Below are 20,473 nucleotides of genomic sequence, written 5' to 3' on the forward strand. Positions count from 1 at the left end.
CTAGCTTTTTGTGGCAACCCCCAAACCATATGCCTCCAGGAAGCGTGCCTTGCAGTGCAAAATTAATGTAAGCAACAGTTGCTGTTTTAAAAAAGAAATTTGAAATATGTTTTAAAATCTATAATCTATCTATCTAATCATCTACTCATCTGTCTATTTTTGAGAATAACATAAGAACCTGGGCTTTGGAAATGCAAACTTTAAAACTTTATAACAATAGTATTTGTTATATTTAATGTTACACACACGCACACACACACACACACACACACAAATTGGGATAAAAGCAGCAAACACAACTCCTTCCTTGAAATTTAACCTTTCAAAATAGTGGTATAATAGGAATATACAGTTGATCATTGAAGTGATTCTTGCCCAGAAGTCCCCAAATTTTAAGGGCTCCCTTTTGCCAGGTTCTATGTATTGGTTGGCAGAAATGCTATTTAAACTTCTGAGATACAAAATGAAATAAAAATAAATTAGATCCCTTTAAGTTAAATAACTAAAAAACATTTTAGAAAGCACTTTTTTCTTGAAGTCTATTTTCCTTTGTCTAGGATTAATTTGCTTTTATATGACTAAAATTACAAGGGGAATTAGAAGAGAGACAGAAAAAACAATTACTGGAGTTAAAGCTTAGCTAGGAGTTACTACCCTCACCTATTTTGCTTGCAAAAGGGTTTATTGAAGCACTGGCCATAAATCTTAACAAGAAAGTTTGAAAAATCGATATTTAATTAATTTTTAGGAGCTGAATTTTACTGAGTACTAAGTCTTAGTTTTGTTTTCAAAAATTAATGTCTATCAACAAGATAGTTAATAAATGGTTAAAATGGAAAACCTGTGTCCTATTTTTGAACTAGGAGAAGAAAGGGGGAATATTAGCAGAGAGATTAAATGGAAAGAATGCCTTTCCAATAGGGATATATCTGTGCAAGATGAAGTCTGTGGAAGAAGAGAAAATGCTTCAAGTATCGTTTTTAATAGCATAATACCCTACTCCCCAACGTTGGCAAAGGAGGAGCAACTGAACCTCACAAAGCTCTGAATCTTGACCCTTAATACCTACCTGACTCTTGGAGGCCTCTAGCTAATTGTCAGTGCCACCTCTCTGGCTTTATTAGGGGTGGTGTTGGAGGGGCTGCTGTTTTCAACTTAACGCTCTGTCCCAAAGTAGCCTCTTCCCTTCGTTTGCTAAGGCACAGGGGAGGCCAGGCTGAACATCCCAGTGGAACTTTACAGGAAGCTCATGGGACCACTGCATAAGAATGATGTGGGTGAGCTTTTTAAAATGCATGTACCCAAGTGTCAGCTCAAGATTCTGATTTTACAGATCTGGAGTGGGAATCTGCATTTTTAAGTACCTCCCAGGTCCATGAGAATGTAGGTGGACCACACCTTGAGAAATATCGTGGGAGAGACCAGAGTTAGGTTTCCATGGTGTTAGGAGGGTATTCTGAATAAGAACCTGTGAACGCCTGGGGGAACAGAGCCAGGAGCGGAGTTTCCAGGCTCTCGCCCTCACGTGGGAAGGTGCTCACTGGGGTAGTAAATGGCCATCGACTGTGATTGGATGGCTATCAGCTGTGGCTATTTGGCCGTCAGCTGTAACCAGTGAGCCATTGGCCACTAATATAACTGCCGTGGCTACGCTAGCAGAAAATGGGGGCTAGCAAGAAGATGGTGGCTGAGCTAGCAAGCACGGATTGCAGTTAGCAAGTGGGGTTGGTTGGTTGGCAGAGAAGTAGACAGCAGGTTGCAGATTGTGTAGATCCTGTTTCCGGTGTCTCCAACCCAGCCGCCAGCGAGAATATAGTGGTATGAACCCCCCATGGCTTTGTTCGTGTTCCTTTTTGGTCTCGCCATATCCTGTATTCTTATGCGGGGAGCAGGACCAGAGACCTCGCATGACACCCCGCATGACACATCCCTGTCCTGTTCTGTCATTATGGTGGTTCTTAAGGAGAGGTACACACGAAGAACAGTAGCACATGGGCGTCCTCATGCCCCTTTAATAAAAATACCCCAGGAAGCTAGAGCAAATGGCTCCGCTTTGAGCTCCAGGCATGCTTTGGGGGCCCACAGATCTGCCCTGGCCTAATTGTCTTCAGGAGGCAGGGTATGGAGCCAGCACCAATGCAGGTGCTGGTGTTTAAGGCACAGTAACTTGCCCACTAGTAAAAACAGGCCCAATGAACACACTGAGCTCTGACTAATTAGATTAGCAACTTCTCCCTTGGGTGGGTGGGTGGGGACTAGGAGGTGGGCAGGCAGAGGCACAATTTACATTTATCTGTGGAGAATAATAGGAATGCATTATACAAATTAATATATTGACACACCCAGTTAATGTATTCTGTACTAGTTGCTTGGGAGAAGATTCAATCCCATTTATTATTATGATTTTTTTCCCCCTGTAAACAGTGGTTGTCAGCTGAGTTACTGGGTTGAGAGAAAAGAATATAAATATATAGGGCTTCACTTTTTAAACTTCCCTCTAAAATGTCCAAATCCTAGCAGAAGACTCTCTCATAGTCACTGATGAGATGCCAGGGTGATTTTGCCAGGCCAGCCCCAGATTACAGCGAGAGGAAGGGAGACGCTGTATTAGTTGAATGGGTGCCATATACATACTCCTTTCAGATTAAAATTTTAGAAAATCAGCAAGCTTAGTATTTCTTCTTAAGAAGAAAATTGTTTGATGTTATATTTCCAGATGAATTAAAACAATGAACCTCAAAACATGCTTTGCCTCTGGAGTGGACTGCTGTCTGTGCTGTGACAAGAGCTGCTGCAGGATTTGTGGAGCAGCATGACGCCTATGAGAGTTTTGAGGGATTAGGGGGAAAGACTCTTGCTCAGTCAAGTTAATCCCTCGGCCACAGTCTTGTTTTCTTTGGTTCCAACAGCTTCAGCCGTGCACACTGTGTCAGCCTCAAACACAAGTCAGAAATTCCTTACAAAGTATATTTAATGTGCATTTGAAATTAGAGACTTTCTTCTGCCTGATTTAGGTACACGTTCCCTTTGGCTTTCTTGTCTAATTTTGATGGATGAGTTAACAGAAGTGCTTTGGTTAGCTCAGGGAGAGCCTCCTTCCTGGCTGGAGCCCTTGCTCTTCTCCCCCAGGAGGATGCTTATTGGAGTACAGTCCTGTTAGCCGGGCCTACGGATTAATTTCACTTGACCCCTGATTGGCTGTTTACCTTGGAGAACACATGCTACGTATCTGAACCACGGTGGCTTCACTTTATCTGCCTGAGATAGGGAATCGATAATCTTACATCCTTTTGAGATCTATGCCCGTGATCATATCTCACAACTTCTAATGGGAACCCTATGAGTAAACAGACCTCTTTTGGGAGCACTGTTCTCCCCATCAGGAATGCCCTTCTTGGGCTCAGTCTCTTGGTCAACTTCTGTTCATCCTCCAAGGCTAACCCACCTCTGTAAAGCCTTTCCTGACCCCTCCTCCCTGCCATCTTTGTTCCCAACTTGTTCTCCCCTGCGCACTCTGTGTATATGGCTATAGCAACACTTCGCTTCCCTTCAAACCTGCCTATCATCTCCATGAGCTTACTTATGATCGGTATTTGGAATGCCTCCGAACATTTTATAGCAGGCTTTTGTTTCCCTGCGGAGGGACGTAGTTAGCAGTGGAGAAGGTCATAACTCTTCTGCTTTGGTTTTCAGAGATGGGGAAGCAGTAAGTCCCCACCTGTCATTTATCATCCAACACTTTAAATTATTCACATCGATTCCCAATCCTTACAGATTGCATGTGATCACATGAGCACAGATAGCCTCGCTTCTGACTCCAGCCCCACAAAGAAGCCCTGGTTGGTTTGTCTTGATGACAGGTTTGGTTTAGCTCATCAAATCCGCAACAAGCAGTGCCGTCTCTACTCTTTAGGGTAAGTACATTTTACAGCAGAAGAAAATAAACACAGTTCTGCAGGTGGCCAAGGCCTTTTCAGCAACACAGAGTTATGAATGGGTGCAGTGTATAACTGGTGCTACACTTTGCCTCCTGCCAACATTTCAGACTCATCTGTCTGTCACGTAACTGTGGGTACTTGTGTGCAGATCACCCTAAGTAGCCAGAGCCACTTTCTCTCCATTCTGCGGGTAATAAGTTGGCAACCTCCATTTTCCACATGATGACGGTCCTCTTGGTGACGCCGATGGTTTCCAGCTAGAATTAGAGCATCCTTATCACAGAGAGGAGAATTAAGAATGCACCTAGAAAAAAGAAAGAACAGTGAGGATATCAGAAATTTTATACAGAGTTACGATGAGTGACCCAAGGCAAATGGATTTTTATGTCTTATGCCAGTGGCAAATCTGTGTATACTTTTGCATTAAAGAATGAAAGAAAAGGAAACTCTTATGAAAGCCGTGAGATTTTGTCAAAATGTGGGAAATACTGATATTCAGTTATTCAGCCTGAAAATGACCTAAATGTACAAATGGATTTAAAGAGCTCTTTATAAAAGAGTGAATATGAAGTAATGAAATTATTTCACCAAATACAGCAGTACTCATTAAACAGTCCTGAACTTACAAACGATATATGTCTCAAAAAAAGGCAGGAGAGAGTTATTTTGGTTTGGAATATCCTGTTCCATAGATTATTTGTAGCAGCTGTGTGGTTAGGTTCTCAGGCAAGATCCCTGAGGTCCTTTACAAGAGTACTGGGGACCCCAACAAGTGTCGTATGCTTGTCCCTCACCCATAGGTTTCATCACCTCTATGATTTACATTCAGGCCCATGAGTGACACCTGCCAACCAGAATCTTAGATTAGCTTTAGGGGCAGACAATGGGGTATTGTGGAGGCTTACCCAAAGGTGCTGCTGCATGCAGGGTAACCGTCGCTTGTCACACTTTACCAAACAAGAATTCTTAGCTATCGTCATCGTGGATTTTTTTTTTTGAGCAAAATGTTCAAATAAGGGTTTCAAGATAATGGAAACATTCTTCTATGAAGACTGATGGTATACCCGTATATCAGTGGAGCTTGGTAAGCAGTAGACATTCAGTATACATTTGCTACATAAGTGATTGCTTGAGGTAAGGGGACTAAGCTGATTGTGCTGTGATTTAAATTTGGAGGCTTGGGGATTAGGAAGTAAATTGCTCAGCCAGTTGATTAGAACAGAGCTTTTTTTCTGGGAGCCCACCAGTTATGCTTTAAGATTGTAGCAAGAATGGGAAGTTGTGACAGTAGAGTTTATTTTATATCATATTAAAAATGTATGAAAGTAGGTCATAAAAATAATTGCATAGTGCCACATACAAATTGAAGATCTCAGCTTGGTCCTATTTTCTTGTTCCAAACTGAACTTCATATTTTGCTTAATATTTTACGCCCTGGAATAATTTCGTTTAAAGCATATAACTGAGTAAAGTGAAATTGGGAAAGCTGTTTTTGGAAAAATTTTTAAATTCCTTTTTGCTTTTCTTATACTTCAGAACGATTAGATAAGATAGTTCTGCTGTAAGAGTTCAGATTATTACATTCAAAAAGGTTTTCATTTAAATGTTCACTATTCAAAATTATCATTGTAAAGAGCATATGAGAACAGTTGGATTGCACTGGGAAAAGAAATGAATAGATTATGAGGGTCAACATTTGGTTGAAAACCTGAAAATGCTTAATTGAAAACTGGAAGCTGAATAATATTTTTTATGCCCTAAAAAAAGGATTATTTGGATTATGGTTGTATACGTTGATTGATTGCACTGTTACCCAGGACTGAGGGTCCAGACAAGCATCCCTTTTTCTAAGTGAATTGCTTCGCTGGGGGGCAGGTAAATAGCTGGCTGACAGCATCACAATTGATACTGAAGGAAGAAAGAAACCCAGGGCAGAAGTGGTGCTCCTGAAATGCACAAGAACAGGAAATGTGGGCCCTGATTCCCAGCATTTGGGAGTGTTGGGTAGTTGTGAGTTAGGTGGGGAGGCAGGTGGGGATGGGTCATGTGGCCCCTTCATCCAGGCAGTACGTGCTCCAAACCCCAGGCCTGTGGCAGCAGCAAGACCATGCCACTGCTGTGCCCAGTCATTTCCATCCTAACTGAGGATGATGGATGCAGCTGCCACGGGCGATAGTCTTCCTGGAGTGAGAGGAAGGAAGGGATCTGAGGACATAAGGATCAGAGGACAAAGGCTGATTGCCCTGCCTTCTGATCTGTTTCTTACCTTCCTTCCACCGCCGCGTACTAGAGCAGGTATCACCTTCACTTTCTCTCTGATGTCTGAAATTTTTTTACTAGAAGTCAAAGCTTTTTATTTCACAGTTAATGTAAAAGACATTTCTCTGGGAAAGTGCATTCTGTGGAAAGTTCAGTTAAAAATTAAAATCAGATACTTTTCAGTTTGGAAATGGGGTAGAATAGACCAATTCAGATAGGAAAGGCACTGAAAAGGAAGGTTATGTTTTGGAGAAAGGGCAAGGGAAGAGAAAGAGGAGGGGCTGTGGATTTAGATGATATTACTCATAACTTCAGATGGGGCCTGGCCTGCAAGGCTTCTTGTGTGTGTGTGTGTGTGTGTAGTGGAGGGTTGATGGGGAGATCTAGTGGGGAGGGTGGGGGATGAGGGAGGTAGTTAAAGTGAAGTGGGGGAAAAAAACCATTTATTTCATCCTTCATGTGAAAGATTGTATTTCAGAGGTAGGAGTGAAAGCAGAAGAGAAAACTTGAGAAGGAATAATACATAGGTAAATAGTTTTCATCTCTTCTTAAGTTTTCTGGGGGTGAGAGGGTTGCACCATTTGGTTTCAAGACATAAATTCTCAGCATAAGACAGAAGAATATTTGATAGTTGACACACGGTTAGGCAATAAGAGCCAACATTTTATACAGAAAATCTGGGACTTCTGGTTGCTGTGAGCATTTCAAGAGGAATGAATGAGCTCCAGATCCAAAAATTGTCATCTAATCGTTTAAGTAGCACAGCAGGAGCTCATACTGTACGTGAATGAGGAATCAGAAAATCAACAGACCCAAGGACCCTTTTGAGACCATTTTTTTCCTAATCACCCTGCCTATGAAATTTTAATACCGTAAATATACTGTATGTCTGTTTATGTATCTGTGCTTTATATGTAAAAAGAGTAATTTTTTTTCTTTTTGTGAAAGAAGATTTATTGAACGTGTATAGTTAGCCATGTGTTAAAATAGGAGAAGGCTTGATATAACTAAGAAAATTGGCTTTGGAAATGTCGTTTTGTCAATCCAATACTTTTTGCTTCATTCTATGTTTTGTTATTGATTTCCATCCTCCTTCTTTACAGGCTGGGAAGTGATGATACCCATTTTGAGGTTAGCATGGCCAACAATGGATGTGAAGTGCATCGTTTTGATCCTAGTGTTAAATCAGCTCACATTCTCGAGAGTCAGCACCTTTGGTATCACCGGTTGTCCATTGACTGGCGGGACCCCCATCCAGCTGTTGCTGCCCAAAAATCACATAGCAACACCAGAAAACTGGGAACCATTTTGAATGAATTTGGGCATCACAAGGTCAGAGTTTTTTTCCTTTGATTTAATAATTAAATAAAGTGAACAAACTTATGAACTTTTTTTTTTTAATGCAAACCAAGTATTGGATAGTTGAAGGTCCAGTTTTAACCTTGCTGATCACCCATCATTAGTTATAGAGTTATCTCTGTAGACATAAAGTATTGGCAAGAATAGAAGTATTTAAATGGATTTGAAAATTGTAGTTGCTGTTGAGTGGTGCTAAGTAAGGTTTTGGCTAAGACTGGGCCAGGACACTAAGAAAACTACTTCTGGCATTGACTCCAGAGTACCATTTCCATTTTGCAACTGATTTAAAATTTCCAGACAAAGGAAACTACTTATGTCAGCCTCAGATACCAAAAGGAATCAGGGCCAGGTTCATGTTCGATAATAGATTGCTTGTATATCATGTTCTTCACTGTTGTAACAACTATTTTGAGTCTCCAGGCTCTTAAAAGTCAGAAAATATTAATATATGTAATTTTGATTAAAATGTACTTTGTAAAATTGAATGGACATTATGTATGTTGCAACTGGTATAATTATATCAAAGGGTATCAGATCTCTATAAATATTTTATTGTGAATGGGTAGCAAATTTGAACTGACCGAAGAGATCGAAATTGTGAACTGTGTTCCTTAAAACAATTTTTAGTATAGAGCTGTAGACAGATACCAGAGAAAGTCTCCTGAGTGTAGTTGGCTTATGTTTGACTGCCAGTCCGTCTTGGACTTGGCCTATCCTGGCCTATTATTCCCAGCCAGTGACGGCATGTAATTTAGAACATGCCAGAATGGGTATTTCTAAAAATCAGTAATACATGGAACTCAATTTTCAACTTGAGTTTGCTGCTTGATCTTTAATAAAAGGGCTTTTCTTCTGCATTCTTCTTCTTCCTTCTCCTCCGAAAATAAAGCAAAAACAACCCAACTCCCTTTAATTGGATAGCAGGAGCTTCTTCAGTAACAACTTCAAAGAATTTGCTGTTCTTTTAACATGTGATTATTGATTTGTAGTTGGCTTTGCCACTGAGAGTAACTAGCATTTAATAGTTAGGGACCTTAATGAAAAATACGAAGGGTTTTTGGGGTGAAATCTCTGAATAGAGCCCAAAGAAGTGAGAGCATTTTCCATAACTTCGTTTTTGTCTTCATAGACCTGTTTTTTTCTGTAGCTGAAAATTACAGGCTTGATTTTCTAATATGTCAACTCAAGATTATTCAAAGAGCTAAGTACTGATTCTCTGTGTTCATTTAGACATTTTGCTGCTCCTCCTTAATACTTTTAACATCCTGGCCCTATCACCCTCACTCTTCAAAGAAAGGACTGAGTAAAGAGGTGAAACCTAAAGCCATTTTACTTTTTTTGATGATACTTTAGCAAAAGATTTGATAAATGTGAGGATAAAATAAGACTTTGAAAAATGAACTGTGAATGTAATTTATCTAGGCCACGTTGCCTGTGGAAAATGTGTTTTCAGACAACCAGGTTGGTACCTCCGCTGTGCTTGTTCAACTCCATGGAAGCTGAAGTAGGCAAACCTTTATGCTGAAGACAAAGCATGAAGCTTTTACAAAACTGCTCCTGAGACAGCAGAAACATGTGTTATACTGATACCTAGAAAGGAGAAAAGTTTTAGAAAATGTCTTATATTCCTAAGTCTGCTTATGTTTATTAAAAACATTAATAATATCATTTAAAAATAGTTAAGATGATTTTATTTGTATTTTTACCTCAGTAAAGCAATAGGAAAAAAAACCCAGTATTAATGAAAGTGATCTGGCTTAGAACTGCCAGGTAGGTTTTTGCTACTTTAAAAAAAAAAAAAAATCCCTTGTTGAAGAATTTAAAAGAGACTGATATTCTTTCTTAGAGATTATTTTTGGTGAGTGCTTTAAAACAAAACCAAACTAAACCCATCGATGAGTGACTGTTCCCATTAGGAACATGCTTATAGGAGCTATGTGGTGCCAGGAAAAGGAAACCTCGTTTCTGGCCTGTAGCAAGCAAGGTCTGTTTTCATTTTTCTGCATGTGCATAGACACTGGTGAATGGGACGTGGCTCTGCAGGGAAAAAAAAAAAAAAGAAAGAAAGAAAAAACACACACAAAAAGACCCCTGAAAAATGGCAGGTCTTTTTTGTCTTGCGTTCTTCACTTATTTTTTTCTGAAAGTGACTGTAGAAACCAAAGGGGTTTTAGTTGTTTTGTTTTCACTTCATGACTTTAAAACATCTCGCATAGTTTGGTGATGTTTTCCATGGTAAGCTGTTATTTTTCTTTTGCTTATCATTCCTCGATTCCAGCCACTCTGGCAAAAATATAGGCAAAATGGAAGACAGTATTCTGAGATGGTGACAGAAAGAGATGCATATGGCTTTTGTAATGCTTTTAAAACTCTTTGGAATTTTAACTTCTAACTATAAATCAAAAAACCTTTCTAAAGCATCAGGCGAGAGCAGCTGCATCAGCAAAAGCACATGAACCAGAAGCCCAGACTGTCACAGAATAATATCAACTGAATTCAGTATTATTTGAAATGATTAACTGTTTTTGCTGAAGTGCTTGTTGCTGTAACTATGTATTAGAATTTTTCCAGAATATGACTAGAAATATTAAATATGAAATTTCTGCTCATATTAATCATAATGTGTGCTTTTTTCTTAAGGTCTTTATTACACAGAGTATCCTAAATAATCCAGGCTGGTTAATGAGAAATGATTGTTCTTTTCAGTCTTAACCATGCTGTTGGTAATCTGAATTTGTAAACTCATTAATCTAGGTTGGAGGCATAGGTCCTCTTGTTTGTTTTTGGCATTGGGCAAGTCTTGAATGACTCTGCTTAGTTTGCTTATCAGTGAAATTAGGGCAATGATACTACCTAAGTGGATTGTTTTTGAGAATTAGATCAGCGTTAAAGGCTCCAGCAGAGTGCCTGGCATGAATTAGTCATTCGATTTATTAACACTTTCAGGAAATTTTTACTAAATTTCATAGAAAGCCTTTTCTTTCTTTGTTTTTCAGGGAAAATATATTAGAGATTTCTCTGGAAATTGCTAACTGTACTTAATTTCAATCAAAACTTGTTAATGAAAGCTTTGTGTGAAACTGAAGGGCAATGGGTCCTTCAGACATGGTCGTAGAGCACTGTTATTGTTTGCTGCCTCCGGGCACTGAATAGTGTTGCTGCGATTGTATAGAAAGTAAATACTGTGCTGTATAGAAATTAAATAAGCTGCTGAGAATTAATACAGAGCAGCCGGACTTTGTGCTGGGTGGAGCCGGACTTTGTGCTGCTCGCTGCTTAGCTGCCCCAGTGGCTGAGTGTCCACGTGGACACTTATAGGAGAGGCGGTTTCTGCTTTGCTGGGCAGAGAGCTCTCCATTGATCAGAAAACATCAGTTTTGTTGTGTGGTCCCTGCTGTGTTTGAGAAAACGTGGGCTTTGAAATTGAGCTACAGAAAGGTTTCTTTTTCTTTTTGTTTACCAAGTTGGCAAATATAAACAAGATACTGATACTGCCCTACATTGGAATGCTTTTTGGGAATAATACTCATGCTTTGCTGCTGGAAAAGGAAAGTGATAGGCTCTTTCAGGGAAAAAATTCCACCATGTGTATACAGGTTTTATTCCTAGAAATCTTCTTTGCCTAAAATTCTATTTTGTCTGCTATTAGTTCTGTCATTCCAGCTTGTTTTGTTTTTTTGGATAAGCATTTTTATGACATGCCATGCTAGATTCCTTTATTTTTATTTTAAAATATAGTTTTAGTTTATGTGTGTAAGAGTGACGTATTCAGTATATGCCTGTATTGTGTTTTTAAATCCAATCTGATCATCTCTGTCATTAAACAGGCTATGTTCATAATTATTATGAGTACTGGCATGTTTGGGCAAATTTTTACTCTTTTTGACTGGGCTTTTTTGGTTTTCTGTACTTTTTTATTCTCTTCTTGCCAAAGCTTGTTTTTTTTAATTCTTCATGGTGACCCTTAAATTTTAAATGTATATAATTAACTATAAAATGTTAAAACAACATGTAAAATGATGAGTATTTTTATATTCCTCCTAAATACAATAAGGATCATAGCAAGTTAACTGTGTTTTGAACATGTGCTCTCACATGGTTATTTTCTGGATTCTTATCTTTTTTTTTTTTTTACATTTTCTTTTGAAAATAATTTCAAACACAAAAGTTGCAAGTTGCAAGAATAAGAATAATACAATGAACTCTCTTATATTCCTGACTGAGATTCCCCAGATGTTATTATTTGCCATATTTGTTCTTTCTCTTTTATATATCTATATATCTATATCTATAATCTCTATATTCAATTATTGTCTCTGCAAATTAAAAAATACTCAATGGAAAGGAATGCATGGGTATTTCCATAATATTTTTATCTATATATGTAAGGTTAATTCATTTGTATCTGTTGTGATTGCTGGTATTTTTGGATTAATTGCTTCTTACTTTGGTATACGACAACCCAAGAGCTGGCATCATGATTAATGTAAAAACAATGGAAATACCCTTGTTAAAGTCAGGGAAAAATAAGAATGTCTGCCATTATTATTTTAAAAAATTGGATTAGAGCTCTTTTTTAAAATAAATAAACATATTTTAGATAATTATAGATTCACATGCCGTTGTAAGAAATAAGACAGAGATTCCATGTCCCCTTCCCCAGCTTCCCCCAACAGCAAACAGTATGACATCACAACCAGTGTATTGACATGATACAATTTAGATACGGAACAGTTCCAGTACCATAAGGGTCTTGTTGTCCTTTTATAACTATTCCTACTTTCCTCCCCCACCTCTTTCCCTAGCCCCTGGTAATCGCTCATCTGTTTTCCATTTCTATAATTTTGTCATTTCAAGAATGTTATATAAATGGAGTCATAGAGTGTGTAATTACCATTGTTATTTAACACAGTTATTAAGATAATAGCTAACACAATTAGAAAAGAGAAATAACATTTAGGTAAAATTTAGGAAGAAGGAGGTAAAACTTTATTATAGGCATATGTATTTTTTTTATTATTGGAGCACTCATTAGCATATTATATGATTGCATACAGGAAAACTCAAGAGAATCTAATGAAAACTATCAAGCAATAAGAGAATTTCATGAATTGTCTGAATGTAGTATGCAAAAATTTAAAACCTGTACTTTTATGAATAACCAGTTAGAATACACAAAGGAAAAGAAGACACCATTTACAAAAGCAACAAAAAGAGATACAAATAAACTTAAGGCGTGCAAAATCTACAAGAATAAAATGTTAACTATTGAAGAGTTTAAAAGAAGACTGGAACAAATTAAAAAACATAACATGTTCTTGGATAGAAGAACTTATCATCATAATGATTTAATCTTTGTTATGTTACTCTATTCATTTAACATGATCCCAATAAAATGAGAAGGAGGTTTTTTTTTTTTTGTAGAACTAGATAAGCTGATTCTAGAGTTCATATTAAATTAACAAGCAAAAATAGCCAATCAAATTTTGGCAAAGAAGAGTAATTAAGGAAATCGATAGACCTATGAGATATTAACACTTCTTCTAAATCTATAATAATGAAAGAAAATGGGACATTTATGCTAATAGACAAACAGATTAATGGACAGAATAAAAAATCCAGAAATAGATCCAAATACATGTAGATTTGATATATGATAAAGGCATCATCTCAAATCAGTGGGAAAGATGGGTAGTTCAATAAAAGTTATGTAGACAACTGGGTAGGCATTTGTAAAAATAAAAAATTAATTTTGATTGATTTTTTATGCCTTCTACAAACAAAAAAATCCAAACCAATCAAATCATAGGTTTTTTTTAAGACTGATGCTATGAAACTATTAGAAAAACTGTGAGGAATTAAATAATCCTGGAGTAAGGAAGTCATAAAAGAAGGAATGATTAATTTGATTACATATAAATATAAAATTTCTGCCTGGTAAATATACCAAAAGCAAAATTAAAAGATAAATGACAAACTGGGAAAATATTTACAACTCATTTCATAAGCAGAGAGCTAATTTCACTGGTATATAAAGGGCTTCAGCAAATCAATAAGGGACAGATTAGCAATTTAATAGGAAATTGTATAAAGGTGGAAAAAAAATTCACAGAAAAAGAAATACAGATGGCTCATATAAAAAAGTATTCTAACTTGCTCATAGTAAGAGAAATGCAAATGAAACTACACTTAGATACATTTTCACCCATCAGAGTATCAAAGATAAAAAGTGGCATGAATGTAAATTGGTACAATCTTTATGCAAGGCAGTTTGACAATATCTATTACATCGCAAATGCAAATACCCTTTGATCCATCATTCTACTTCTATTTGGCATATGGCCATAGTCCCATATATGTGAACTGATATATGAACGAGGTTATTTTTTGCCTCCTTGTTTGTAATAACAAAGGATAAGAAATAACCTACATATTGACCATTGTAAAAGTTTAAATACATTATTGTATATCTTTTCATGGATTACTTACAATGTCCCATGTTAGAAAGGAAAATGCAAATCTTTATATATGATATGAAACCATTTCGGAGAGATATTTTAAGGAAAGGAACTTATAAAATGAAGCAATTGCTAAATAATTTTGAAAAAGAAGAACAAAGAGGACTTATACTACTTGATTTCAAGACTTAAAATAAGTGATAGCCATCAGGAGAGTGTTGTATTAATATAAATATAGACATATAGCTCAATGGAATACCAATAGAATTTGGAAATAGAAACATGTATATGATTAATTGATTTATTTTACAAAATTGCCAAAATAATTCAAAAGGAGAAATAATAGTCTTTTGACAAATGGTGCTGGAGCAACTGGATCTATGTATCGAAAAAAATAAATCTTGACTTCTATCTCACACCATCACGAAGATTAACTTAAAGTGCAACTTAGACCTAACCATAAAATCCAAAATTATAAAACTAGAAGAAAACATCAGAGAAAATCTTCAGAAACTTGAGTTAGGCAAAGAGATCTTAGTTACAAAATCGTAAACCATAAAAATAAAAAGATAAATTGGACTTCAAAATTAAAACTTTCTCTCAACATCGCTAATCATCAGAGAAATGCAAATGAAAACCACAATGAGATATCACCTTACCCCAGTCAGAATGGCTTTCATCAACAAAACAAATAGTAACAAGTGTTGGAGAGGCTGTGGAGAAAAAGGAACTCTCATACACTGTTGGTGGGAATGCAGACTGGTGCAGCCGCTATGGAAGGCAGTGTGGAGGTTCCTCAAGAAACTACGAATAGAATTACCATATGACCCAGCAATCGCTCTCCTGGGTATCTACCCCAAAAATATAAAAGCATTTCTCTATAGAGACACGTGTACGCCAATGTTCATTGCAGCTTTGTTTACGGTGGCCAAGACATGGAAACAACCAAAATGTCCTTCGATAGATGAATGGATAAAGAAGTTGTGGTACATATACACAATGGAATACTATTTGGCGTTAAGGAAAGATGATATAGGAGCATTTGTGACAACATGGATGGATCTCGAGAGAATAATGCTAAGTGAAATAAGTCAGACAGAAAAAGCAGAGAACCCTATGATTTCACTGATATGTGGTATATAAACCAAAAAGAACAAGACAAACAAATGAGAAACAAAAACTCATAGACACAGACAATAATTTAGTGGTTACCAGAGGGTAAGGGGGTGGGGGGTGGGTGATGAGGGTAAAGGGGATCAAATATATGGTGATGGAAGGAGAACTGACTCTGGGTGGTGAACACACAATGGGATTTATAGACGATGTAATACAGAATTGTACACCTGAAATCTATGTAAATTTACTAACAATTGTCACCCCAATAAAATTAATAAAAAAAAAAAGAAAGAAGAAATGGTCAGAGGACACACAATAGCATGGAAATAGATAACTTGTTGGGCATCTCCATTGCTCTCAACACCAAACACCAAGTATCTATATTTCAAGTTTAATAAAAATTACAAAAGAATTCCTAGTTAATGTTACACATCATAATTTCAGTACTTAACTTCATGCAATTACCTCCAGAGTAATAGTAGATAAAAAGAGCATTTTCTTAATTTCCTATGGTGGGGAGAAAAGTCCAATTTATGCATTTTCAACATATTTTTATGAGCTAAAGTGAATATTGTAAATGGATGAGAAACACACTTATGCATTTACAAATACAAACCGTGCATATTTCATCTAGTTTTTAAAACTTGGAAAGAACAAATTATATAACAATAAAGGGGAAAATCTTGGTCTCTAGTTCTATATACTAGCTCCAACTCAACATCTCCATTTAAAAGACTCAAAAAAAAACAAAACAAAACAAAAAAAAAACTTTCAGCTCATTAAAAGACATTGTTAAGACCATAAAAACTGGGAGAAAATATTTACCACAAATGTATCAGACAAAGGACTTGTATCCAGAATGTATAAAGAACTCTTACAACCAAAAACGAGACAAACAATTCAATTAAAAACTGGGCAAAAATTTTGAACAAACACTTCACCAAAGAAGATATACAGATGACAAAGCCCACATGCAAATATACTCAATATTGTTAAGCATTAGGGAAATGAAAATTAAAGCCACAATGCACTACCGCTTCACAAATGCCAAAATGGTTAAATTGAAAACATTGATGATATTGATGATACTAAGCAATGAGTATGTGGAGTAACCGGAACTCTCAAACATTTCTGGTGAGAAGGCAATATCTTTGGACAAGAGTTTGGCAAATTCTTATTAAGTTAAAAGTACATTTACCAAAGATTAATCCAGCAAATCTACTCCTAAGTATTTACTGAAGAAATCTAAAAACATATATCCACATAAAGACTTGTACTTAAATGTTCACAGTGGCCTTATTCATAATAGCCCCAAATGAAAACTACCCTAATGTCCAACAATGGGTTAATGGGTAAAGAAGTTATGGTATGAATATATCATATGCAACGTACCATTCCATACATATATGCTAGACTACCACTCAGCAATAAAAAGGATACATAGATGAAGGAATCTCACAGACTTTATATTGAATAAAGGAAGCCAGACAAAAGACTACATAAGTTGTCTGACAATTAAGTTCGCGAACTTGTTGAGTGATGTTGCTAACCTTTTTTGATATCAGAGGGATTATTCATTATGAATTTGTACCAACTGGACAAACAGTTAACCAAGTTTACTAGTATTTGGATATGCTGAAAAGGCCACGTGAAAAAGTTAGATGACCTGAACTTTTCTCCAACAATTCATGGCTCTTGCATTACGACAATGCACCAGCACATGGCACTGTCTGTGAGGGAGTTTTTAACCAGTAAACAAACAACTGTATTGGAACACCCTCCCTACTCACCTGATCTGGCCCCCAATGACTTCTTTACCCAAAGATAAAGGAAATATTGAAAGAAAGGCATTTTGATGACATTCAGGACATCAAGGGTAATACGACGACGGCTCTAATGGCCATTCCAGAAAAAAGAGTTCCAAAATTGCTATGAAGGGTGGACTAGGCGCTGGCATCAGTGCATAGCTTCCCAAGGGGAGGACTTCGACGGTGACTGTAGTGATATTCAGCAATGAGGTATGTAGCACTTTTTCTAGGATGAGTTTTGGAACTTAATTGTCAGACCTCGTGTTATATGATTCTCTACTTATGTGAAGAGGCAAAGCTATTCTATAATGATAGATCAGGGGGGTTAAAGCATGTAGTAGGGAATGGAATAGAAGATTTACTGAAGTGAAATCACTTCACAAGGGAAATTTTGGGGATGTTGGTGGTTCTATGGGTGTATACATATGTCAAAAGTCATAAACCTGTATACTCAAAATGTATAAAGTTTATTGTACATAAACTATACCTCAATAAAAGTGAATTACAGAAGAATGTGTTTAGATTTCTACCATTCTACAATTCACATAATTGTTTTTATATGTATAGAATCTCCCTGAAGGTATCCACAAGAAAATGGTGATACCAGTTGACTATAGGGAGAACTGGATGGCTGTGTCTTTTGAATTTTGTACTTTGTTAGTGTTTTAAAAATTAAAATATTTTCAATAGCTTCTCTTCCATTTCCTTTATTCTCTACTCCCGGAGTTCTTTTTAGATGTATTTTGGAACCACTCACTTTATCCTCCTTGTCTCTTACTTGCTTTTTCATATTTTAAAATGTCAATCACTGTCCTACTTTTGAGTGAATTCCTCAGTATTAGCTTCCGATTCTTTAATTTCCTTTTTAATTATGTCCAGTCTAGAGTTAATATTTAAAAACATTACAATGACTGTATTTTTTACTTCCAAGATTTTGAGTTGGTATTTTTTCTTGTCCATCTGTTGTTCTTTTCTGGTTTTACATATTTTTATTCCAAAATGTATTGCTACTGCTTGCATGTTTGTGAAAGTAGATATTATTCTTATTGATTGCTTTGAGCATCTGAAACATACTTATTTTAAACTAATCTCAGAATGAAGTAATGTTCCAATTATTTCTTTGGTTGGATGTTTCTCATCAGTTGTTTTCTGTGTGTATTTTGGAATTTTTGTTTGCTGGCTCATTTTCAGCGGGGGATTTTTGGTTTGGTTTTGCTTCTATCTTTCCTTGTTGGTTCACCGTTCCCTGCCTGGTGACTTTACAGTAGCCCTTCCAGGCCTTGTCTTACTTATATAAGCATTCAGGGGCTCCTGCTCTTTCCTGTGAGACTTGGAATGTTCAGTCACTGAACCATCTGGGGTCTGGCTCATTTGCTATTTGCTAGGATGTGTCTCTCTCCTCTCATCTTCCTAGGCCATGGCTGGTTTTAAGCCCCCAGCCCAGCCAGTGGTTACCTGCCATTTATTTCAGGCTCCTTTCTGACCCAGGGAACTCCACTCCAGTCCTTCCTTAGCTTTAATCAATGAATGTGGCTTGGTTGATCTCTCATGGGGCCCTTTTAGTTCCTGTTCCCTGAAGGACATACACCTTCCTGCCCGTCCCCCCCCCCCCCCAGGACCACTGCCCTGGCTTCAGTCCTGTTCACTGCTCTAGGTTCTTGTCCACAGAGATATTCATCTTGTTTTTGAACCCTGCTTTGCCCTTTTTGTCTCTCTTATAATTCTCTCTTTTTTCTTTGTGTTTGGCATGGGCAGGGGGCACATCTTGCCTTCATACTTTGCTTTAAGTCAACTTTAAATGGATGTACCTTTCCTACTTAGAATTATCTGGGGAAATAATATCTGTGGATTCATGAGTCAACTGTCCTAGTTATGCTTTCTAATACATATTAAAAATACCTAACAAATGAAAGACTTTGAAATGCTTATTTATATTGCCTCAAATCATATTCTATACTAAGATTGCTCATATCTGATGTGTTTGTGAACCTCCTGGGGAATCTAATTAAAATGCAGACGTTGATTCAGGAGATCAGGGTAGGGCCTAAAATTCTGCATTTCTAGCCAGCTCCCAGGTGGTGCTGATGGTGCTGGTTGGGGGACCATACATTCAGTAGCAAGACCTGTACCAGTCTGAGAAACATAGGAGCAAAGGATATTTAACAGTACTTGGCAATTGTACTGGGACTTGAACCTGGGTGGAATTCCCCCAGAGGCCCCGTACCGGGTCACTTTGTACTCTGCTGATGTCCTCCCCCCTCAGCCTGAGTCGCTGCCAAGGGGGGTATGAGCCACAGATGCTGTGCTATGCTCCAGATCATTTTTCCATTCCCATTCCTGTGCCAGCCTATTGCACCAGATTTTTGTACTAGATGTGCTGTTTTCCTGGGACAAGTTTTTTTTCTCAGGAGGGAAGCTTCTTTATAAAAAATGTCCCCTGGTTGTCAGCCATACCAATTCAAGGCCCAGCCATACCTGAGTCCTAGATGATTAATGGTTTAGGCTGGACCCCTGCTTCTCAGATAGTGTGTTCCTAGCTAAGCTTTGTGTGGCTCAAGGCCGGAGACCCTTTATTGTATGGAATCTCATCCCAACTACCTAGTGAAATGCTCAGGAAATATATATAAGATACTTGTCAGCATGACTTTCTCCCTAAATAAAATGAATTAATAAGCAGCAGCTGGTGCATTCAGAGATCTCAGTCACTGATGTTTCAGAAAAACATTTGGGTGGAAAATTCCATAGAAACAGGATGTGCTGTGGTAAAGGTAGAAGTCCAGGTAATTCTTTTAGGTCCCAGTGAAATCTTCTATTTAGATTTGTTTTTGTTCCTTTTTTCAAAGAGAGGTGAGTATCTTTCTGTGTATTCAAAGGCAGCTTCATCTTGCAGAATTGCTGTTTAATCATGACGATTCTGTGTTTCTGTGAAATAAGCCAGTGGCAATTTAGGAATAATGAGTCATTCACGGTCTTGAATTGCAATTTGAAATGCAGACACATCTTTTGGTCTCCATCAATCTGCAGTGGACCCTAAGGACAAGCCATCTTGAGAAAGTAAGTTGAGAACTTCCACTCTCACCATTTAGGAAATGAGTTTTGGCTTTGTACCATTTTTATTCTCCTCTAATGGTGAGATTTGCTGTGAAGCAAAATGTCTGGGCTCTTCTTCATGACTTTCAAAACGTTCACTTTTTAGCTAGCATGTAGGTATAACAGATTATAAAGCCCACTCGAAGAAGGAACTAGGTACACTAGGATTTAGCGGTGGTTTGTGTTTTTTTTTTGATGTGTTCTCCCCTCTGTTTTCCTTGGGCAGAAGTCATGACTGGCAAGGTTGTACGTGAATGAATCTGGAATCTGGAAATCCACTCTCACCTGTACAATCGAGTGGCTCTCAGATTTCACTGTTAGAGTTGGGAACATCAGAAAACAAACCAAAAAACAACAGCAACATGCCACAAGCAAAGAATCCAATCACCTAGGGAACTTGATTAAAGTGTCAAACCTAGGACCAACCTCAGAGATTCTGATTTAG

The 20,473-nt window shown here is 37.4% G+C and overlaps 1 protein-coding gene across 4 annotated transcripts in view; it reads left to right on the forward strand.

The window, feature by feature from the left end:
- METTL24 (methyltransferase like 24) overlaps window positions 1-20,473 on the forward strand; it is a gene marked incomplete at its 5' end in the record, with an annotated part of 90,045 nt that overhangs the window by 38,294 nt on the left and 31,278 nt on the right. For 2 of the 4 annotated variants that reach the window (XM_081044570.1, XM_081044571.1), the window contains 2 exons: window positions 3,775-3,914; window positions 7,301-7,529. In XM_081044570.1, the coding sequence (XP_080900696.1) occupies window positions 3,775-3,914; window positions 7,301-7,529 (369 nt within the window). Of the gene's footprint in view, window positions 1-3,774; window positions 3,915-6,642; window positions 6,725-7,300; window positions 7,530-20,473 lie in introns of those variants that run through there. The other 2 variants (XM_081044573.1, XM_081044572.1) reach the window with 2 other exon arrangements.

The sequence above is a fragment of the Rhinolophus hipposideros genome (assembly GCF_964194185.1).
Source record: "Rhinolophus hipposideros genome assembly, chromosome: 3".
Lineage (NCBI taxonomy): Eukaryota > Metazoa > Chordata > Mammalia > Chiroptera > Rhinolophidae > Rhinolophus > Rhinolophus hipposideros.